Source organism: Idiotropiscis lumnitzeri, chromosome 14, assembly GCF_059441095.1.
Source record: "Idiotropiscis lumnitzeri isolate Australia: NSW breed Sydney's pygmy pipehorse chromosome 14, RoL_Ilum_1.0, whole genome shotgun sequence".
Taxonomy (NCBI): domain Eukaryota; kingdom Metazoa; phylum Chordata; class Actinopteri; order Syngnathiformes; family Syngnathidae; genus Idiotropiscis; species Idiotropiscis lumnitzeri.
The window spans coordinates 927307-945141 of record NC_142404.1 but is presented as its reverse complement, the minus strand read 5'-3'; the positions used below and the strand labels follow the sequence as shown (position 1 = coordinate 945141).

The following is a 17835-nucleotide window of genomic DNA, read 5'->3' as shown; positions in this document are numbered from 1 at the left end:
ACATTCACTTTCAGTGAAAAATAAAAGTACAAAAACCATTTGTATAAACATTCCAAATAGCTTGCTTTGCATGATTTGAACAATGTCACAAAGAACAGAAGAAAAAGGGTACCTCTCACAAAATCTTTTTCTGCAAATAGATTGTGCCGAGATGCTGTAATGCCATTTGCAAAAGCCTAGATTTGTGTAAAGGTACCTTGTAAACAATATAAATAATGCCATGCGCAAAGGAGCCAGTCACCTGTAAACAAAATGCTAAATAGAATGGAAAAAATGTCAATGGAATGCCAGTGCCAAATAAACAAGTGTGCTTCATCAGGAAAATGCCGTCTCGAGTACTCCGGTGCGCGGTCGCCACTTGTCGTCTATGTACTGCACACTCAGGCTCAAACAAGGGATGCATGTTGCGACTCGACCACAAGTCGGATGTGGATGCAAAATGCTTGACATGTCTCCGCTCCCGTCCCGATGTTGTCCATATTGGGAAGTACGGTTTGCGACAAATATTTTCGTACCTCTTGTCGGCTACTTCCATGAGGCGTTTCAATCCTGTGCGCTCCACTGTAACTAGAGGAGCTATATCTTTAGAGCTATGTGCTCGGCTATCGCGTCCACCACTGAGACGTTCTCTCGTATGGTGTCGCCTCGGTTATGGGCTGTTGTTACTTGTCCAAACTTGCTCCTCACTTTGAACTTTTAGCACAAGCTCCAAGTCAACAGCATGGTTGTGTTGTGGGTGGTGAAAAAGAAAAGGTTGGACGCGCTGTTTTGGTGCTTACGATGCACTTTGTAGTTCATGTTCTTTTTCTCAAACATCGTCTTTATGGAACCCAAAACATTTCCAAACGACAGATGTCGAATTTCTTTTCGGGATAAGCGCGACAGGAACAATTTCAACTAACGTTACCTCGTCTGCAGCCGTGTCAGCCGCTTCAGGATTTGAATCGCCAGCTACCAACGTGTTTTCTGTTTACATTCTTCTACAGCGCATGAGTCACGTGACTACATGCGCTGTAGCAGTCTTAAAGAGGCATGAACATCGCCGCAGACAGAAAAGACTTCTTTTTCTTTTTTTTTTAGACACCGAATTTACCGACATGGGAAAAATGATGTCGGCCATTGTAATACATTTCGGTAACGGTAAATTTTCGGTTTATCGCCCATCCCTAACTCAGAGTTAAAGAAATCCTTCTTTTGCGTTAATAAAAGGGGTTTTTACGGTTGGGTTTGACCTTTCTTCCTTGTTTAGAAAAAAGTATTGATGATTTTGAGTAATTAATATCATAGCAAGATAATTTTCCAAATACGTCTATATAGCAAATATTTTTTTTAAATTGTTAAAAAAAGAATGACATCATCGGCATATAATGATATTTTGTGTTCCTGCCCCCCTAGATTAATGCCTTCTATACTTGTATGTGTTCTAACCATCATCGCAAAGGGCTCTATGGCAAGAATGAACAACATAGGTGAAAGAGGACATCCCTGTCTAGTAGATCGTTCTAAAGTGATTGGCTTTGAAGTAGGGCTGGGCGATAAACCGAAAATTTACCGTTACCGAAATTTATTACAATGACCGAAATCATTTTGCCCATGTCGGTAAATTCTGTGTTTAAAAAACAAAAAGAAAAGCCTTTTCTGTCTGCGGCAATGTTCATGCCCCTTTAAGACCGCAACAGCGCCTCTAGTCACGTGACTCCACCCGTCTAATCGAGAAAGAAAACAGACGTCGCTGTCGTGGCTGGCGATTCAAATCCAGAAGCTTTTTCACCACCCACAACACAACCATGCTGTGCTGAAAGTTCAAAGTGAGAAGCAAGGTTCGACAAGTGACAACAGCCCATAACGGAGGCGACACCATACGAGAGAACGTCTCAGAGGTGGACGCGATAGCCTAGCACATAGCTAAAGATATAGCTCCTCTAGTTACAGTGGAGCGCACAGGATTTAAACGCTTCATGAAAGCCGTATTTCCCGATATGGACTACATCGGGCCGGGAGCTTAGACATGTCAAGCATTTTGCATCCACATCCGACTTGAGGTCGGGTCGCAACATGGATCCCTGATTGAGCCTGACTGTGCATTACATAGACGACAAGTGGCGACTGCGCACCAGAGTACTCGAGACGGCACATTTTCCCCGATGATGCACACTTGTTTATTTGGCTTGCATTGACATTTTCTTTCATTTTATTTAGCTTTTTTTTTTATTTGCCATGATTTACATCATGAGAGCATCTTGCCGCAATCTACTTGCAGAAAAAGATTTTGCAAGAGGTAACCTTTTTCTTTGTGACATTGTTCAAGTCATGCAAAGCAAGCTATTTTGGAATTTATACAAATGATTTTTGTACTTTTATTTTTCATTGAAAGTAATGTGTACCAGTTGGTCAATAATAAAAACAGTCAATATGCATTTCCTGCATTTATTTTGATTTTTTTTAGTCCACGGGGGAATTTATCGTGCATTTATCGTTATCGAGGTAAAATTGGTCAATTTCTCGCGATATTGATTTGAGGTCATATCGCCCAGCCCTACTTTGAAGCAAGGTTATTTGTTAATATACTAGCCATCGGGCCAGTATATAGCAGTTTTACCCAACTGAGAAAATTAGCACCAAGTCCATATCTCGGCAGTAAACTAAATAGATATGGCCATTCTATTCTATCAAAGGCCTGGCTGACATCTAGTGACAGCAATGCCATAACCTTAGTATTGTACTTTTCATGTATTATATTCAAGACTTGTCGTATATTATGAAATCCCTGACGCTTCTGTACAAAACCGTTTTGATCATGATGTACCAGATGTGGTATGTGTTTTTCCAACCTCTTAGCCAACAATTTTCACAATATTTTAGTATCACAGCTCATTAAACTTATTGGTCTAAAAGATGAACATTCCATTGGGGTAGGGTTCGCGGTTAACTTTAAAAACTGCTTGCCCATAGGGCAAGTGCCACTAAAATTTGCCTTGCCCGAGTGGCCAAATTACTTGCCCGACTTGGGCAAGTGACAATTTTTTTTCTCTAAGAATAAAATGTTTATGGTTGTAAAATGTGCGCCACAAATGTAAATAAACATATAATCTGATAAACATAAATTAATCTTGTTTTCATCATCAACCATGAAACCCTACTCACAACAGCAAATGTATCATCCTGTGCAGTTATTGAAAATGTTAATTGTAGTTTTAATAATTAACAAATCTGCATGTTAAATTGGGAAAATGATATTACAGCAATCCAGATTATCAATTTTAAATCCAGGAGAGCCTATTAATTGAGGAATCACATGAGTAAATTATGAGTGTGGGAAATTTGTGTATTCCTTTAAGACCAATGCCTGTGGTGCTGCCTCCATAAGTTTCATAGCATAAACAGAACACAGTCACTGACCCTATGTCAGGTCACATCATGGAGCTAATGAATTAACAGCCAATAATCAAATATTACTCCCTTCCTTACTCACAACTGAATTGTCTACTTAAAAATATTCGAGCTATTTTAGTCATGTCAGAGGAATCCGAAATGTTCGGATTTGAACGAACTCGTCGCCACTTGTAAACATGCGCAGAAGGTAAGAAAACCTCCGGCTGTCAATTTTCGGCCGAAATATCGTAGGTTTTTGTTGTGTTTTTCAAACTTCAAATGAGGATGCAACTACAGCGAGTTCCAATACTGCGGGATTTATTGACGTCCACTTTAACTCGACATTCACTGAACTAACTGATCCCCGTGGCGCCCGCCCATTGCCCCCGATAAGGCCAATGGACCATACCACAACATAAGGGGTGTCTGGGTTAAACCATCACCATACAGTGCACACAAACAGATCACACCACAGTTTTCGTCGAAATTAAAGAAATTTGGGTGCTTTAAAAAATGCTTGCCCGTTCGGGCAAGTTGCCCATAATTTTACCTTGCCCGTGGCCAAGTTTCACTTGGCAATCGGGAAGCGGTTAAGCGCGAACCCTGCCCTTCTCAACCACAAAAGACTATTAGCTACTCTATCAGTTGACAATTTATTATATTCAGCTCTGAGAAGGAACAGGTCTCTTTCTTGAGCAGGATCATAATTTATATTGAGATTAGTTTCCAGCTCTTTAATGTGTTTTTCTAAACCATCCATCACTATTCTTTTTTGTCTCAACTTAAAACTCGTATAGCTGTTAATTTCTCCTCTGATGTAGGCTTTGCCTCCCATCGTATACCAGCCGAAGTTTCATGAGTATTCAATTCAAAATAGGTATCAATCTTACTTCCTACATGTTTGACAAAATCAGCGTTTTGCAGCCATATCACTTGCAGATGCCAATTCGATGGATTATGAAAAAAATTCTCAATGTGCACAGTTAATGCAGGATGGCCGAGTGGTCTAAGGCGCCGTGTTCAGGACCCAGTCTCCCCAGGAGGCCTGGGTTCGAATCTCGAATTTCCCCATTGTGGGACTAATAAAGGGAAGATTATTATTATTATTATTATTATTATTAATGAGATAGCGGCGTGGTCACTGAGTAAAATACCATCATACCAGCAATCTTTAATGTTGGATATAAGAGCCAGAGAAACAAGAAAATAATCAATGCGGGAGCGAGACTTAAATGCGGCTGAATGACACGAGTATTCTTTTTTTTCAGGATTGCGTTCCCTCCATATATTAACCAGGTTTAAATCATCCATGTACTGTTTGATTAATTTCCTAGTCTGAGTCTTAGTGGTTTCAAGGCCTGTAGAGCGATCAATTGCGGGGTTCAAAGTGCAGTTGAAGTCTCCCCCAATGATAAAACTTCCAGGTAGTGTAGATATAGTCAGAAAAAAATCTTCAAAGAATTTAGAGTTATCCTCATTAGGGCCATATAAGCATGCCAAGTTCAATTTAAGTGAAAGTACTTTGCCCTGAACAATAACATATCTGCCTCCCCGGTCTGGTATTGTTTTTTCCAATTGAAATGGTATAACCTTATGGATCAAAATAATAACCCCTCTTGCATAATTATTATATGACGCATGTAATAGCTGTCCAGGCCATCGATTACTAACAAATCTAATGTCTGAGGGTGTCAAATGGGATTCTTGAAAAAATACTATATTGGATTTAATATGCTTCACCCTATTCATGATCTGTTTTAATTTGCTTATTTGTCCCAATCCTCTAACATTCCAGCTTGTCACCAATATATTTCTAAGGCTAGGTAGATTTCTTTTTCCATACATTGTGTTTGCAACAATATAGAGAACACTTTACATACATTGTTTTCTTATCAAATGAAGTAGCCTGACACACATACACACAAAATAACACACGTACAAAACAAAAAAATAAAGACACAAATTTAACATTTAAAGCCCTTATTCAAAACTAAACTATGGGGGTAACACTGATCCACCATGAGGAGGAGCAGCTAGAGGTATGGTAGCCCGACCCTGGAGTTACAAAAAAAAAATCAAAAGAAATGTGCCATGCAACCCTGCATATTGTAGCATTGAATATACAATTAACCCAAAGATGTTAATAGACGATAAATATATATAGATTGTGAAACAAAAATTGGAACGATTTTCAAGTCATATGCATTTAAGTACCCAGATAAAAAAAAAAAGAATAAAATTAAGTGAAAAGAGAAAGAAAAAATTTTTTCCAGCAGTTCCACTAAACTCTTGCTCACCGCAGTGTTATTGTTTGTCATCGCATCTATTTTCACGATGGAACTCCTCTGCAGCTTTCGGTGATGAGAAAAAAAGAACCTTTCCTCTGTGGAGGACCCTTATCTTACAAGGGTTGTATGTAAATCCACGAAATGTACCCTTCTCAACGAAGACTTTTTTATGTCATTGAAGTCGTACCGTTGTCTCAACCTCTCTGCCGAGAGGTCCTCCGTGAAAAAAAGCCTGTCACCGTCGTGAGAGATGTCACACCGTTTGGCTGTACGAAACACCAGTTCCCGATCTTGATATAGTAAGAATCTATCTTTGATTCAAGAAAAGAAATGCGTTTCATGGCTTGGGATAGATCTTACTTTTTTCCAGCTGCTCTTCTGCTGACACAATCCGGTTTTCAGCTTCCTCCATTTGAGTGGCATTAGCGGCCATGTTTTTTTTTAACTTCCGTCACATTGCTTTCCAAAGCAACTACTAAGGTGGTCATTTTCTCCAGATGTTTGTTAATATTGTCAAGCTTGGATCCAAATCCTCCAAATTCAGCGCGGACTTCAGTCCGAAGTGATTTTAGCTCCACAAGCACCGTCGCTAGTTCCGACATATCGGCGTTGGCCTCGTCGTTTTGTTCGTTCGGCGCGGCACTTTTTAACTTCTGAAGGGCGCGTTTTCGGGATAATATTTCACAGTCCTTAACTGGGTTGGCTTTAGACATATTTGTCCGGTGATGCTAAAAGTATATATTGGGTCACCAAGTAGTTTTCTTGCAGGGTTGTACAGAAACAAGAGGCTAAGCAGCCATCTTGGATCGCGGCTCCACAGCGCCCCCCTCATGTCAATTTGTCAAGTCAAGTCAATTTTATTTGTATAGCCCTTAATCACAGACAGTCTCAGAGAGCTTTACATAGCCACAATCGACATCCCCGATCTTAACCCCCAGGAGGGCAAGGAAAAACTCACAAAACCTCATTTGGGGAAAAGTGAGAAACCTTGAGAAGGGACCACAGATGGGGGAATCCCCCTTCCAGGATGACCAGGCTGCAATGGATGCCAACTGGGCAACATTTGACACATACAATGATGATATGCAATAATAGATGAGATAATATAAGAGTCAATTGAATGAAGTGCTGCAAGAAGATGACTTCAGTGGAGTGGGTCCTCATCCAGGGCCGTAATATCCATGGCAGCATATCCTAAGATGAGCCTTCGATCTTGTACCAGTCAGTTGGTGTAAATTCAGTACAGCCACTTCCAAGTGAATCGCCATCACCTAATTCGGGGAATTGGGAACAGAAAAGAAAGAACAGAAATAGCAAACAGGCCAACAAGTAGTTCAATGAAGTGCTGAAATATAAGGAAATCAGAAAAGGCGCTGCATAAAGACGACTTCGGCAGAGCAGGTCCCTTCCCGGTTCGTCAGTGCCGTAATCTTCAAAGCATGTCCCCATCACCTAATTCCCAAGCAGGGGAAGGAGGGGGCAGAAAAGAGAAGAACCGGCAGTAAACAGGCCAACAAATAATTAAATTAGATGCTAAAGTATATAAATAAATTGATCAAATGTCGCGCTGCAGGAAGACGACATCACTGGAACAGGTGCATGCCCAGTTGGTCAATGCCTTAAACTTCCTTAGTGGGTCACCGTCACCTAATCCCTCAGCCGGGGGAAAAGGGGGCAGAAAAGAAAACAAAAGAGAAAAAAGAAAAAAAAAGCGGCAGTAAACAGGCCAACAAATATTTCAGCTAAATGCACAAGAGTATAAATGCGTCTTTAATAGTGTTTTGAACATTTCTACTGAAGTGGCGCCTCTAATATCTGAGGGTAGTGCATTCCAAAGCATTGGTGCCCGAATAGAGAACGCTCTAGAACCTGCGGACTTCTTTTTGGCTCGCGGGATCACTAAAAGACCAGCATTTTGTGAGCGAAGGTTTCGGGACGGAACATATGGTACCACGAGGTCAACGAGATAGGAAGGTGCTAAGCCGTGCAATATTTTAAAAGTAAGTAGCAGAACTTTAAAATCACATCTCAAGTGGACCGGAAGCCAATGCAAATTGGCTAATATCGGGGTAATATGATCAAACTTTCTCGTCTTAGTTAAGAGTCTAGCTGCTGCATTTTGAACTAACTGCAGACTTTTAATACTAGACATGGGGAGACCCGAGAGCAAAGCGTTACAATAGTCGAGGCGAGACGTAACAAACGCATGGCTCATCAGGTTCAATATATTTAAATTCAATCTCCGTATGATATTTCTCCGATCATGTTCGAGATTCACTTCCAAATAGAGGGCTATGGTCTGAAAGGTCCATAATACACACTTCACAGACAACCACCTTATATATATCTTTACGAAAAATTAAAAAGTAATCAATTCTTGAATATGTCCTTTGTGGGTTTGAAAAAAATGTACAGTCCCTCTTTCTAGGATCTATCGCTTGCCAGACATTTATCATACCAACTTCTTCCATTGTCGATTTATTCTTCTTATTCACTCGAGTAGGCTGTTTAACCTGTTCTCTTGACGAATTGAATTTAGAGTCAAATATGATATGTCACGATCTGGCTGTTGTGGTTCCAGCGAGTGGGCGTGGTCCAGCGGCTCCGCTCCGGGAAGCGGCCACGAGCGGGACGCGCTCCCGATTGCCACAGCTGCGCGTCATTAAGACTCTAATGAATGGACTATTTAAGCAGCCGACGCGGACATACCCGCGTCGGATTATTATCCTGCGTGCTCGTGCTTTTGCTCATGCTCTTGTTCATAGTTTGCTCTCCTCGTGATTTGATCTCGTTTTGTTGTTTGCGTATTTTGTATTTTGTTTCTTCTCAGCTACTTTACGGCTCGCTTTAAGTTTCTCGTTCCAATTGGATTTGTCTTCACCCTTTTGTGGTAAGCATTGCTTTTTCGGTTCCTTGCGTTGCAAGCGTTTTTTGTTCCTTCGTTATCTATTTCCTGGAGTGACCCGGTCACCCAGCGTTTTTCGTTTCGCCCTCCCGGCGGTTGTAGTCATAGAACCCTTGCGGTTAATAAATTGATAAATATTCATCCCATAGTGATTATTGTGTGTTGCTTGACGGGCTTCAATAAACACCCTGTCTATCCCAACCTCCTGAGTCTGCGCTTAAGGGTCCACCTTACACCGCTTTCCAGCCTCGGCTGGGAAGCGGCCCTGACATGATATTGAAATCCCCCCCACTCCCCACAAATTAGCAGGCCTTGAGATTCTGCGTATCATTAAATCAAATATCTGTCTATAAAAGCTCCAGTCTGAGTTAGGGGGAGCATATATATTTAATAACGTTATCAGGGTCCCACTTAAGTTAGCCCTAAAAATATATATCTTTCTTCTGTATCTTTTTTCTCAAAATGGAGCTCAAAATTAAATAATAATACTGGATATTAATATTGCCACCCCGTCCTATGGCCAGCCCTATATGATGATGAGAACTGAAACTTAAAACCCATCCTTCTTAGTTTAGGATGTTCTTGTTCTGACAAATGTGACTCCTGCAGGAAGGCCACTTCTACTTTATCTCTTTTAAGTTTAGTCAAAATTTTGCTCCTCTTGATCGGATTGACTAATCCATTCACATTATCGGTCGCTATCTTAACTGCATTTAGTGATTTGTATTGTATAGAACGTAATATTTGTAAAATATATATATTTATGTGTATATATAAAAAAATTTAAATAAAATATACAAAGAAAACAACCAAGTCAAAAGGACACAAGAGGGAAAAGGAAAAAAAAGTACATTCCACTCCTAGTATACTATAATGGTTGGATTTATCCCAGGTAATACCCAAACAGCTGTAAAAACAGTAGCCTAACACCCCCCCAAAAACGCACAAAACAACAATAACAACAAACCAGAAAACTTCCAATTCTCCCAGACCCAATATAAGCCCAGATGACAAAAGGGCTTCAAGGGAAAGCCTCCCCTACCCGCCCATATGAGAGGGCCCTCAGTCTTTGTGCACTTGTCAAACCACATGTCGTGTGAAAACCCAAGTCCCAACCTCATCTTAATATCCTGTATTAATGCCCAAATAAGACAAGAAAGAAAAAAAGGAAATGTATGCCGACATATATATTCCTGCATTCTTATACCTACGCATACATACGTGCAAGTGTACATACATACATGTGCCTAAGTACAAACGCATGCACATACACATACAAGCACACCTACACTTATGTATGTAACATATATAAGCGCATGCATTCATACACACGCACACACACGCACGCACACCCCCACACGCACACACATTTGACTGTATTATTGTTTTATTGCACTGGAGAGGGGAGCTCTCTAATCTCGTTGCACTCTTGAGTACAATGACAATAAAGGGATTTCTAATTCTAATTCTAATAAACATGTTCATACATTTGCTCACATGATTGTCTACACTCATCGTTTTTATTTGGGATCTGCCCATCCCTCTCTTTGAGTTACCCTGCCCTCCTTACTTGCCCTCCAAACTTAATTTACGATTCGCTCTTTGTCACTTTGAGTCGTAACGTCTAGGCTTGCAACTTCTATTAGTAGTTTCCTCCTCTGCCCGATCTCTCCTGGTTACCAGGTCTCTTGTATGCCAGGTCAATCGCCGTATCTGCTCCAAAAGAGACTTTATGACGATCAACGGAAATCCCCTTTTCGCCATGTCCCCGGTCGCTTCTTCCGCTGCTCCATGCAGCACGGTCCCCTCGGGATATAAAACCCTCAATTTGGCAGGGAACAGTGTTTGGAATCTTATTTTCTTCTCCGTTAGCACCACTTGGCCATATTCTTTTCGTCGTTTCAGAACTTCCGGTGCATAATTGTGGTCCAGATTGATCCTTTTATCATGCAATTGGAAGCCGCACTTCTGCCAAGCCAGCCGTAGTATCTCATCCTTCCTCCTGTAGCTTGACATTTTAGTCACAATTGATAACGGCGAGGACACAGAGGGCGGCTTTGGCATCAAGGCACCGTGTGCCCTCTCAACACGTAGCTCGAAGGAGTCCGGGACTTCCAGTCCTTCTCGTAACAAGCACTCCACATTTTCCAACATTGTCAACGATTCTCCCTTAGCTCCCTCCTTGACACCGTGGATTTGAATATTCTCTCTCCTTGAGCGACTCTCCAAGTCAGTCATCTTTTCATCAAGATGAATCTGCAGTTTCAACAACTCATCTTCTCATCATCTCATCCTCTGTGAGTTGCATCCGAGTCTCAGCCGTGTTGATTCCTTCTTCAGCCTCCTCAATTTTTACGTTTGTTTTGTTTATTCCTTCTCGAATTTCTTTGAGCTGTTGACCATGATCCATCCTAAATTCTCGCAGTTCTTTTAGTAGGAGCTGTAATCCCTCTTCTTCTCTCTGCTTGTCTTCGTCGCCATGGGTGGAGTACGCGTCCATGTCGTCCATTATGCTAGGCCTGGGCTCACTGCTAGCGCCGTCTTACTTTGGTAACTCAGATTGCTTTACCTTCCTTGCCTGTAATTTGGGCATTTTAGAGGACCCACTATCCTACAACGTGTATCCAAAGTTTTAAATGTATTCGGGTTGTGGTAGATATATTTTCAACGAATGGTCGGGAGCCGTTCCTCGACAAAGCCATCTCTTTACTTGCCTGACCAAAAGTGACAAAAATTTATTCTATATCAGTACAATGTTTTTCAGTGATGTAGAAGCAAATTTCCACCTCTTGTTTTCACCACAAGATCCACAACACAGTCCACATGGTGAAGTTGGAAGTTGGGCAGTTGCAGTGTCCCATCTGGGATGTGTTCACTGAGCCAAGTTTCAGTAAAGCAGGGACATGCAAAGTTGTTCTTGGTCCTTGCAAGGAGAAGAAGCTCGTCCACTATTTTGTCTGGCAAGAAGCCTAGATTTGCAAGATGTATAAATGGGAGCGGAGTTCAAAATCCTCACGCATGAAACGTAACCACCTCAGCACACTTCCTCGTCCACCTTCGGCATACCCCGCATGTGCTGTAGAAGGGTGCCTTCACTCCACTGGTTAATATTTCTGAAAAACTTTGTGGCTCTGTGAGGGTTGGCGAAAAAAGATCTTGGTCGAGTTAAATGTTTAGCAAGTCTTCTCTCGTTGAGTCTCTAAGCTGTGTATAGTCGCCAAAGATGGATGAAAATCACTTGAACAAAGGTATACTAGAGAGCACATAATCGAGGCAACTAAACACCTCTGTGCCATCATGGTGATGTAAAAAAAAAACAAAAAAAAAACTAATCCAAGATTAATTAACTCATTCGCTACCATTGACGGATATAGACGTACTTTCATTTTACCTGTGCTGGCAGTGAATGAGTTAATATGACCTGTGACTTATACAACTCAATTGGCCTAAAAATCATATTTTTAAAAGGGAAAAAGAAAAAACTGGATGCAACTATGTTCTGAATTAAATATCTATACTGTAACTGCTCCTAAAGGTTTTCTTCCAAATTTAGAATAATCTTTTTCCCAAACTTGACGAGTCAACCAATGTGAACAGCTTTTATTCTCCACATCCATCATTGATGAACACCATTTTGGGTGAAAAACTGTGACAGAAATATACAATTATAAAAATACAATACAATACAATGCAATATGTCCACATACAAAACACAACTCTAGTCACATACCGTTTCGCTTTCTAAACAGGAATTTAGGAGTAATTAGAAAAATCAAAGCTCTTGCCGTGTGCACCTCACGCTTTTGTCTCTAGTCTCAAACTGACTGATGCCACTCCTAATTAACAGGAGCCACACCTGCCACTCAATGAAACCTTTAAATATAACAGCAGGGGGCACGGTAACTAAAGCAAATGTGGTCTAATGTCATTTTAACACTACGTTAAAAGATACATCACTTATTGCCATGAACTTAAAACCAAGACAGTTACACATACCACTTATCCTTATAACTTTTGTATTGATGTTAGTCAATACGGTACCATCAGTTAAACTTTTCCCTGGTTTACCCCAAATGAATTTTAGATGTTGTAGTAGGTTTTAATTACTTTTTTCTGCTTTCCAGCAGTATTCTGAATGTTTGCTCATCTCCAAAGGAATGCGAAAGAATAAGTCTTTTCATACCCACTGCATCTCAAATGTCTAATGTCATAAAGCTAAAGATCATGCAATCCCCTCTCCTTTAGGATTTGTTGAGCCCATCTGCCTGCCGAATTATGCGGAAGAATTTGACGAGGGTACCATGTGCTGGATCTCTGGATGGGGCGCAATGGAAGACAAAGGTGAGCCTTACAAAACCGATTGCATGCGGAAAAATAATTAAAATACAAATAAATATTTGTTTATGTATGTATGTAAAATGTGCCCTGTCTTTTAAAGGAGTCACCAGTGTGGTTCTACATTCTGCCATGGTGCCCCTCCTCTCCACAAACACCTGTAACCAGCAACAGGTTTACCAGGGCTTTATCTCACCATGGATGATCTGTGCAGGATACTTGGAGGGAGGAACAGACTCCTGTCAGGTGATTATTTTTCTTGTATTCTTTTATTAATACACTACATAACACCACTGTGCGGTTTCCCATTATGTGTTGCTAGTGCAAGTAAGCCCAAAATTCTTGTGTCAGGATGGGCCCAATTCATGCCTATACAGTGTTAACTTCTCAAAAGATAATCATACACATTTGATATACAATCATGATACAATAAGTATTCACATAGTTTCTTTTTCCATTTTATGTTAAAGTGTTATTTTAAAATGTAAATCATTTTCCCTCAAAATATTATACACAACACCCATAATGACATGAAATGTGTTTTTGAAAATGTTTTCAAATCTATTGGAAGTAAAACTAAATTATTGTGTATGTACTGTACATGAGTTTCAACAGAAATTACTTGATGCACTTTTGGAAGCAATTACTGCCTAAAATCTTTATAGATACTGTCTGATGCCACAAACTAGGCAGTTTTGGCCATTCCTTTTTGGGCGACAAATTTGGATTTAGAATATTAATGCACAACAGGTCTCTCCAGAATAGTTGTTAAATAACATAGTGAAGTTTTTTTGTAGGTGACTATAATTTGATGTCCAGTCAAAGTCCATTAATTAATGACTTATTTGATATTTTTACAGCACAGCAACATTTTTGGCCCATGGACCAGTTTTTTGCGCAGACATATTTCGGTATATAAACTAAAAAAATATTTTAAATATGCCTCACTATTATGCTGAATATAGTTCTTTTAATTAGCTCTGAACACGTTTTTCTCTTCAACAAGCCTGACAGTCTCGTCTTGTGTTCCATAATATAGTGAATAAATTATACTCTGGGACTGTAAGGCAGGACATCGTTTCCATATTTTGAAAAAAAAACGCATTTCTGTTTTTTAATATTTCAGTTAGAATTTAGTTTTTACTTTTTTTGAGGGTAGACTTGTTAATTATACAAGTGACCATGCTTCGGGTCTCATTTTAGGTAAAATATTTTCACACAAGTGTAACATTGCACATCCTTAAGCCACGGTGTTGTGAAGTGACAAGTTTTGTAATATTGTGCTGTCCATAAAGTTCTTGGCACAAACAGTTTTTATTGGACACAACATTTTGCCAACAAAGATGGAGCATCACTTTGCACTGCTTTCCTCATACTTCACGACCAGTGTGCCATTTTCTTGCTGATATGAGAATCTTAATGATCTGAATAGCTTAAGTTAACCACTATTCTCATCTATAACACACATGTTTTCACACTTTCTGACCTTATAAAATGTATGACTGTGTCACATTGTTGGCATGATATTTAGTTGATATGTAGGCTGGAGACTACAACAGATGAGCGAATTGAAAACGTGTACGGTCGACAGTCTTTGTTGGACTTGCCATACGCCGTTGGCAGTTCGGATGCGTTCGACTTCGAAAGCAGTTGGGAGAGCTGACATCCAGGCAGACGTTTTCCGCATCTATGCACTCCCACCACATAGAAAGCAGTGCCACACCAGCCAGCTGGCAAAGCTATAAAGCGAGCTGAAGCATGCTTCATCTCCTGCTTGTTCCCGAATGTATGGATAGACTCCGCTGTGATGCATTCGAGCCCCTCTGGACTCCTGCTTGCTACAAATCGTCGGCTGTCCCGTTATACTCCGCTGTGGTGCATTTGAGACCCTCTGACTCCTGCTTGCTACAAATCGTCAGCTGTCCCGGGTAGCTTCGGCTGTGCTGCGGTCCGCACGTCCTCTGACGTGGCGTGGATCTCAACCGTTTGAGAGAGCTTCCCAGAGCTCGTTGATCGGAGGAGTTACACACCCCTTCTGATCCCACAAGCGTTGTAAAACGCCCGGTTGTTAACAAACAAAACATTTTTTGTGTGGAAACTTTCTTTCCAATGACCTTGATTTCTTGTGCAGTGTGATGCTCGAACTATTACCACTTGCATGATCTTACTTGGACGCTCCAAAAACTTCAAGTTGTGGTGAAGGAACGGCGACCATTTTTAAAAATAATTTTAGATTGGATATATTAAATTGTTTTAAATACTATTTTATAATTGTATATAATATACAGTGTATATTCGGTACATGAATTACCAGCTTTACTACAAGACAATACATTACAACTTCATTTGTATAGCGTGTTGAGTGGCGTAGGGCCCAAGGGCCCGTGGGGTGAGTGAATTGATGTGACAAGAGTGCCATGTCAAATGGAATGAATGGATATCAATATAAAATTAGTGAATTAATGTAATGTAATGGATTGATGGCATGAGTCCCAGACATATTTTAAATGTAAGCAGTGTATATTCGCAACATCGATCACCAGCTTTCACAGTAGAACTGCCATATACATGGGGGTTCGTGTATATGCTGTGTACATTCACATAGGTTTGCTTTTCTGAATGTTTGCTGATTATGTTATACATTAATGACTACATTACATTGCCGTCTCTGTGTGACCTATATCTTTGCTGCTGTAACACAACAAATTTCCCCATTGTGGGACTAATAAAATCTTTATCTTTTTATCAGAGCTGGTCATTTGACTAACCACCCCCTGCACAACAATTTTAAGAAAAAAACAAATCGCAAGTTTCCTGGCTGATATTGCGATTTTGCTAAATTGCTAACGTAGGCGTCATCTTATTTTATGTTTCAATACGTAATGGTTGCAATACAATAATTTCTGTTCATAGCTGATGGCTTTCTGCCCAAATGCGGTTCGAATCATAATTAGCATGCTTAGCGCCTCCTCGTTTAAAACGCTACTTGTTAGTAGGGGTCTTATGCTGTGCACCGACTTAGATATGGTACAAATAAGGCTCATACTGCTGCGGTGCAAGATAGCTTGGCGGGTTGTATTCAAGTAGCGGCGAAAGAAATTACTTCCGGGACAACCAGCGAAAGGGCGACGCTTTTTTTTTTCTAAATTAGTACTGCATGACCTACTGCGTGAACTAGGTGCACAAACCGGAGCTTTGATGATCTCAAAATCACGTTGTCTAAGATTGCAATTTCAGAACAAAACCATACATTGTTCAGCCGTAATACGGCGGGAAAAAAAGCATGTTCCCCAGGTTCACACACACCTCAGCATTGCACCCTCCCACTATTTGAGAAGCACTGCCCAAGGGGAATATGTTAACATTTCCATAACATAAATGCCAGTCTTGAACAGCCGGTGATTCAACCTTTAACCCTTTTCTTGTGATGTTTTTTTTTTTTTTTTTTACTGGCCACTGAAAGTACATTCTCAATGTGTGAGTGTCACGTCAGAAAGGTTGGATAACCTGGCAGGTGCCAGAAATACGAGAGTAGTTTCCTTCATTAGTCCCACAGTCTCTCCAACAAGCATCTCAGTTTTTCGGGATGGGAAAAAATGAAGTATCTCATGACACATTAAGCACACGCAAATTAAAGGGCAAGGTGGGGTGCATAGTTGTAATCCTGCATACATGGGAATCCCATCCCGCCACCAATGTTTTGTATTTAATTCTGGCTCTGTGATCGTGACACAAAAAACTTGAGATTGATCTGTCCCAATCATTAAATTGTTTAGGTGGTATTTTACCTGGTAGACATTGAAAAAGGTAGACCGAATGATGTGGAAACATTAATCCTAATTGACTCCACAGAGTTTAAACTCAAGAGAGGAATAACATTCTATCGCTGTAAATCTAACATCAACCTCAAATTAAACTGGTCAAAGTTAAGAAGAAAGAGTTTGGTAAAGTCTTTAGGTCATGTCACACCAAGGTATCTGATGTTAGGCGGTGGATCATAGTTAAACATAAGCGCCTCAGTCTAGTGAATATTAAATTTGTATCCATATTCGTGCCATATTCCTTCTGCATGTCCATCGGTTTTGGTAGAGTCTGTTGGGCGTGCTATACTCAGTGTCCAGTTTTAATCAAACTACTACTCTCTAGCCGGATTAACTCCCTCTGGAAAGGGTAGCCAGGACAGACACGGTGGATGCAACTCAACCATTTCTTAGCTCTGTCTATTGCGCGCACGCACACACAAAACACTCTCACACTGCCATATACACTCACTCAATTATAACAGTGATCATAAGTTTAATACAAATCACAGTAGCCACCGTAATAGAAGTATTAGCAGTAGTGTTAGTAGTCGCAATAGAAGCAGCAGTAGCAGTAGTAATAGTATTTATAGTAGGAGTGGTAATAGTGGGTCGCAAACCGACAAGGCGTCCCGGTGCTGACATTCAATCCGGAAATAACACATAAGCATATGTATATATATATATATATATATATATATATATATATCCCAGGACAGTGCATGCAGAGCGGACGGGGCATATATATATATATATATATATATATATATATATATATATATATATATATATATATATATATGCCCCGTCCGCTCTGCATGCACTGTCCTGGGTGTTACAGCAGCAAAGATAGAGATCACACAGAGTCGGCGGCGTAATGTAGACGTTAATGTATAACATTAGCAGCAGACATTCATAAAAAGCATGCAAATATACACAATATAAACGTATCTAAGTGTAAGGAAACACTCCTAATGCCTGTCCATTATACAGAGGGGGAAACGCTGTAATGATAAAAACTACTGAATGATTGAAAACACTGCAATGATAAAAATATTGCAATGATAAAAGTACTGTAATGGTAAGAGTACTGAAATGATAGAAAAGTACTGCATGATAGAAAATACTGCAATGA

At 40.3% G+C, this 17835-nt stretch overlaps 1 protein-coding gene across 1 annotated transcript in view; it reads left to right on the top strand.

The window, feature by feature from the left end:
- Positions 1-8405: 8405 nt before the first annotated feature.
- LOC148323099 (transmembrane protease serine 3-like) overlaps positions 8406-17835 on the top strand; it is a 56517-nt gene continuing 47087 nt past the window's right edge. The window contains exons 1-3 of the mRNA XM_088314324.1: positions 8406-8550; positions 12811-12906; positions 13004-13146. Of these exons, the coding sequence (XP_088170450.1) occupies positions 12867-12906; positions 13004-13146 (183 nt within the window). The 5' untranslated portion in view covers positions 8406-8550; positions 12811-12866. The remainder of the gene's footprint in view (positions 8551-12810; positions 12907-13003; positions 13147-17835) is intronic.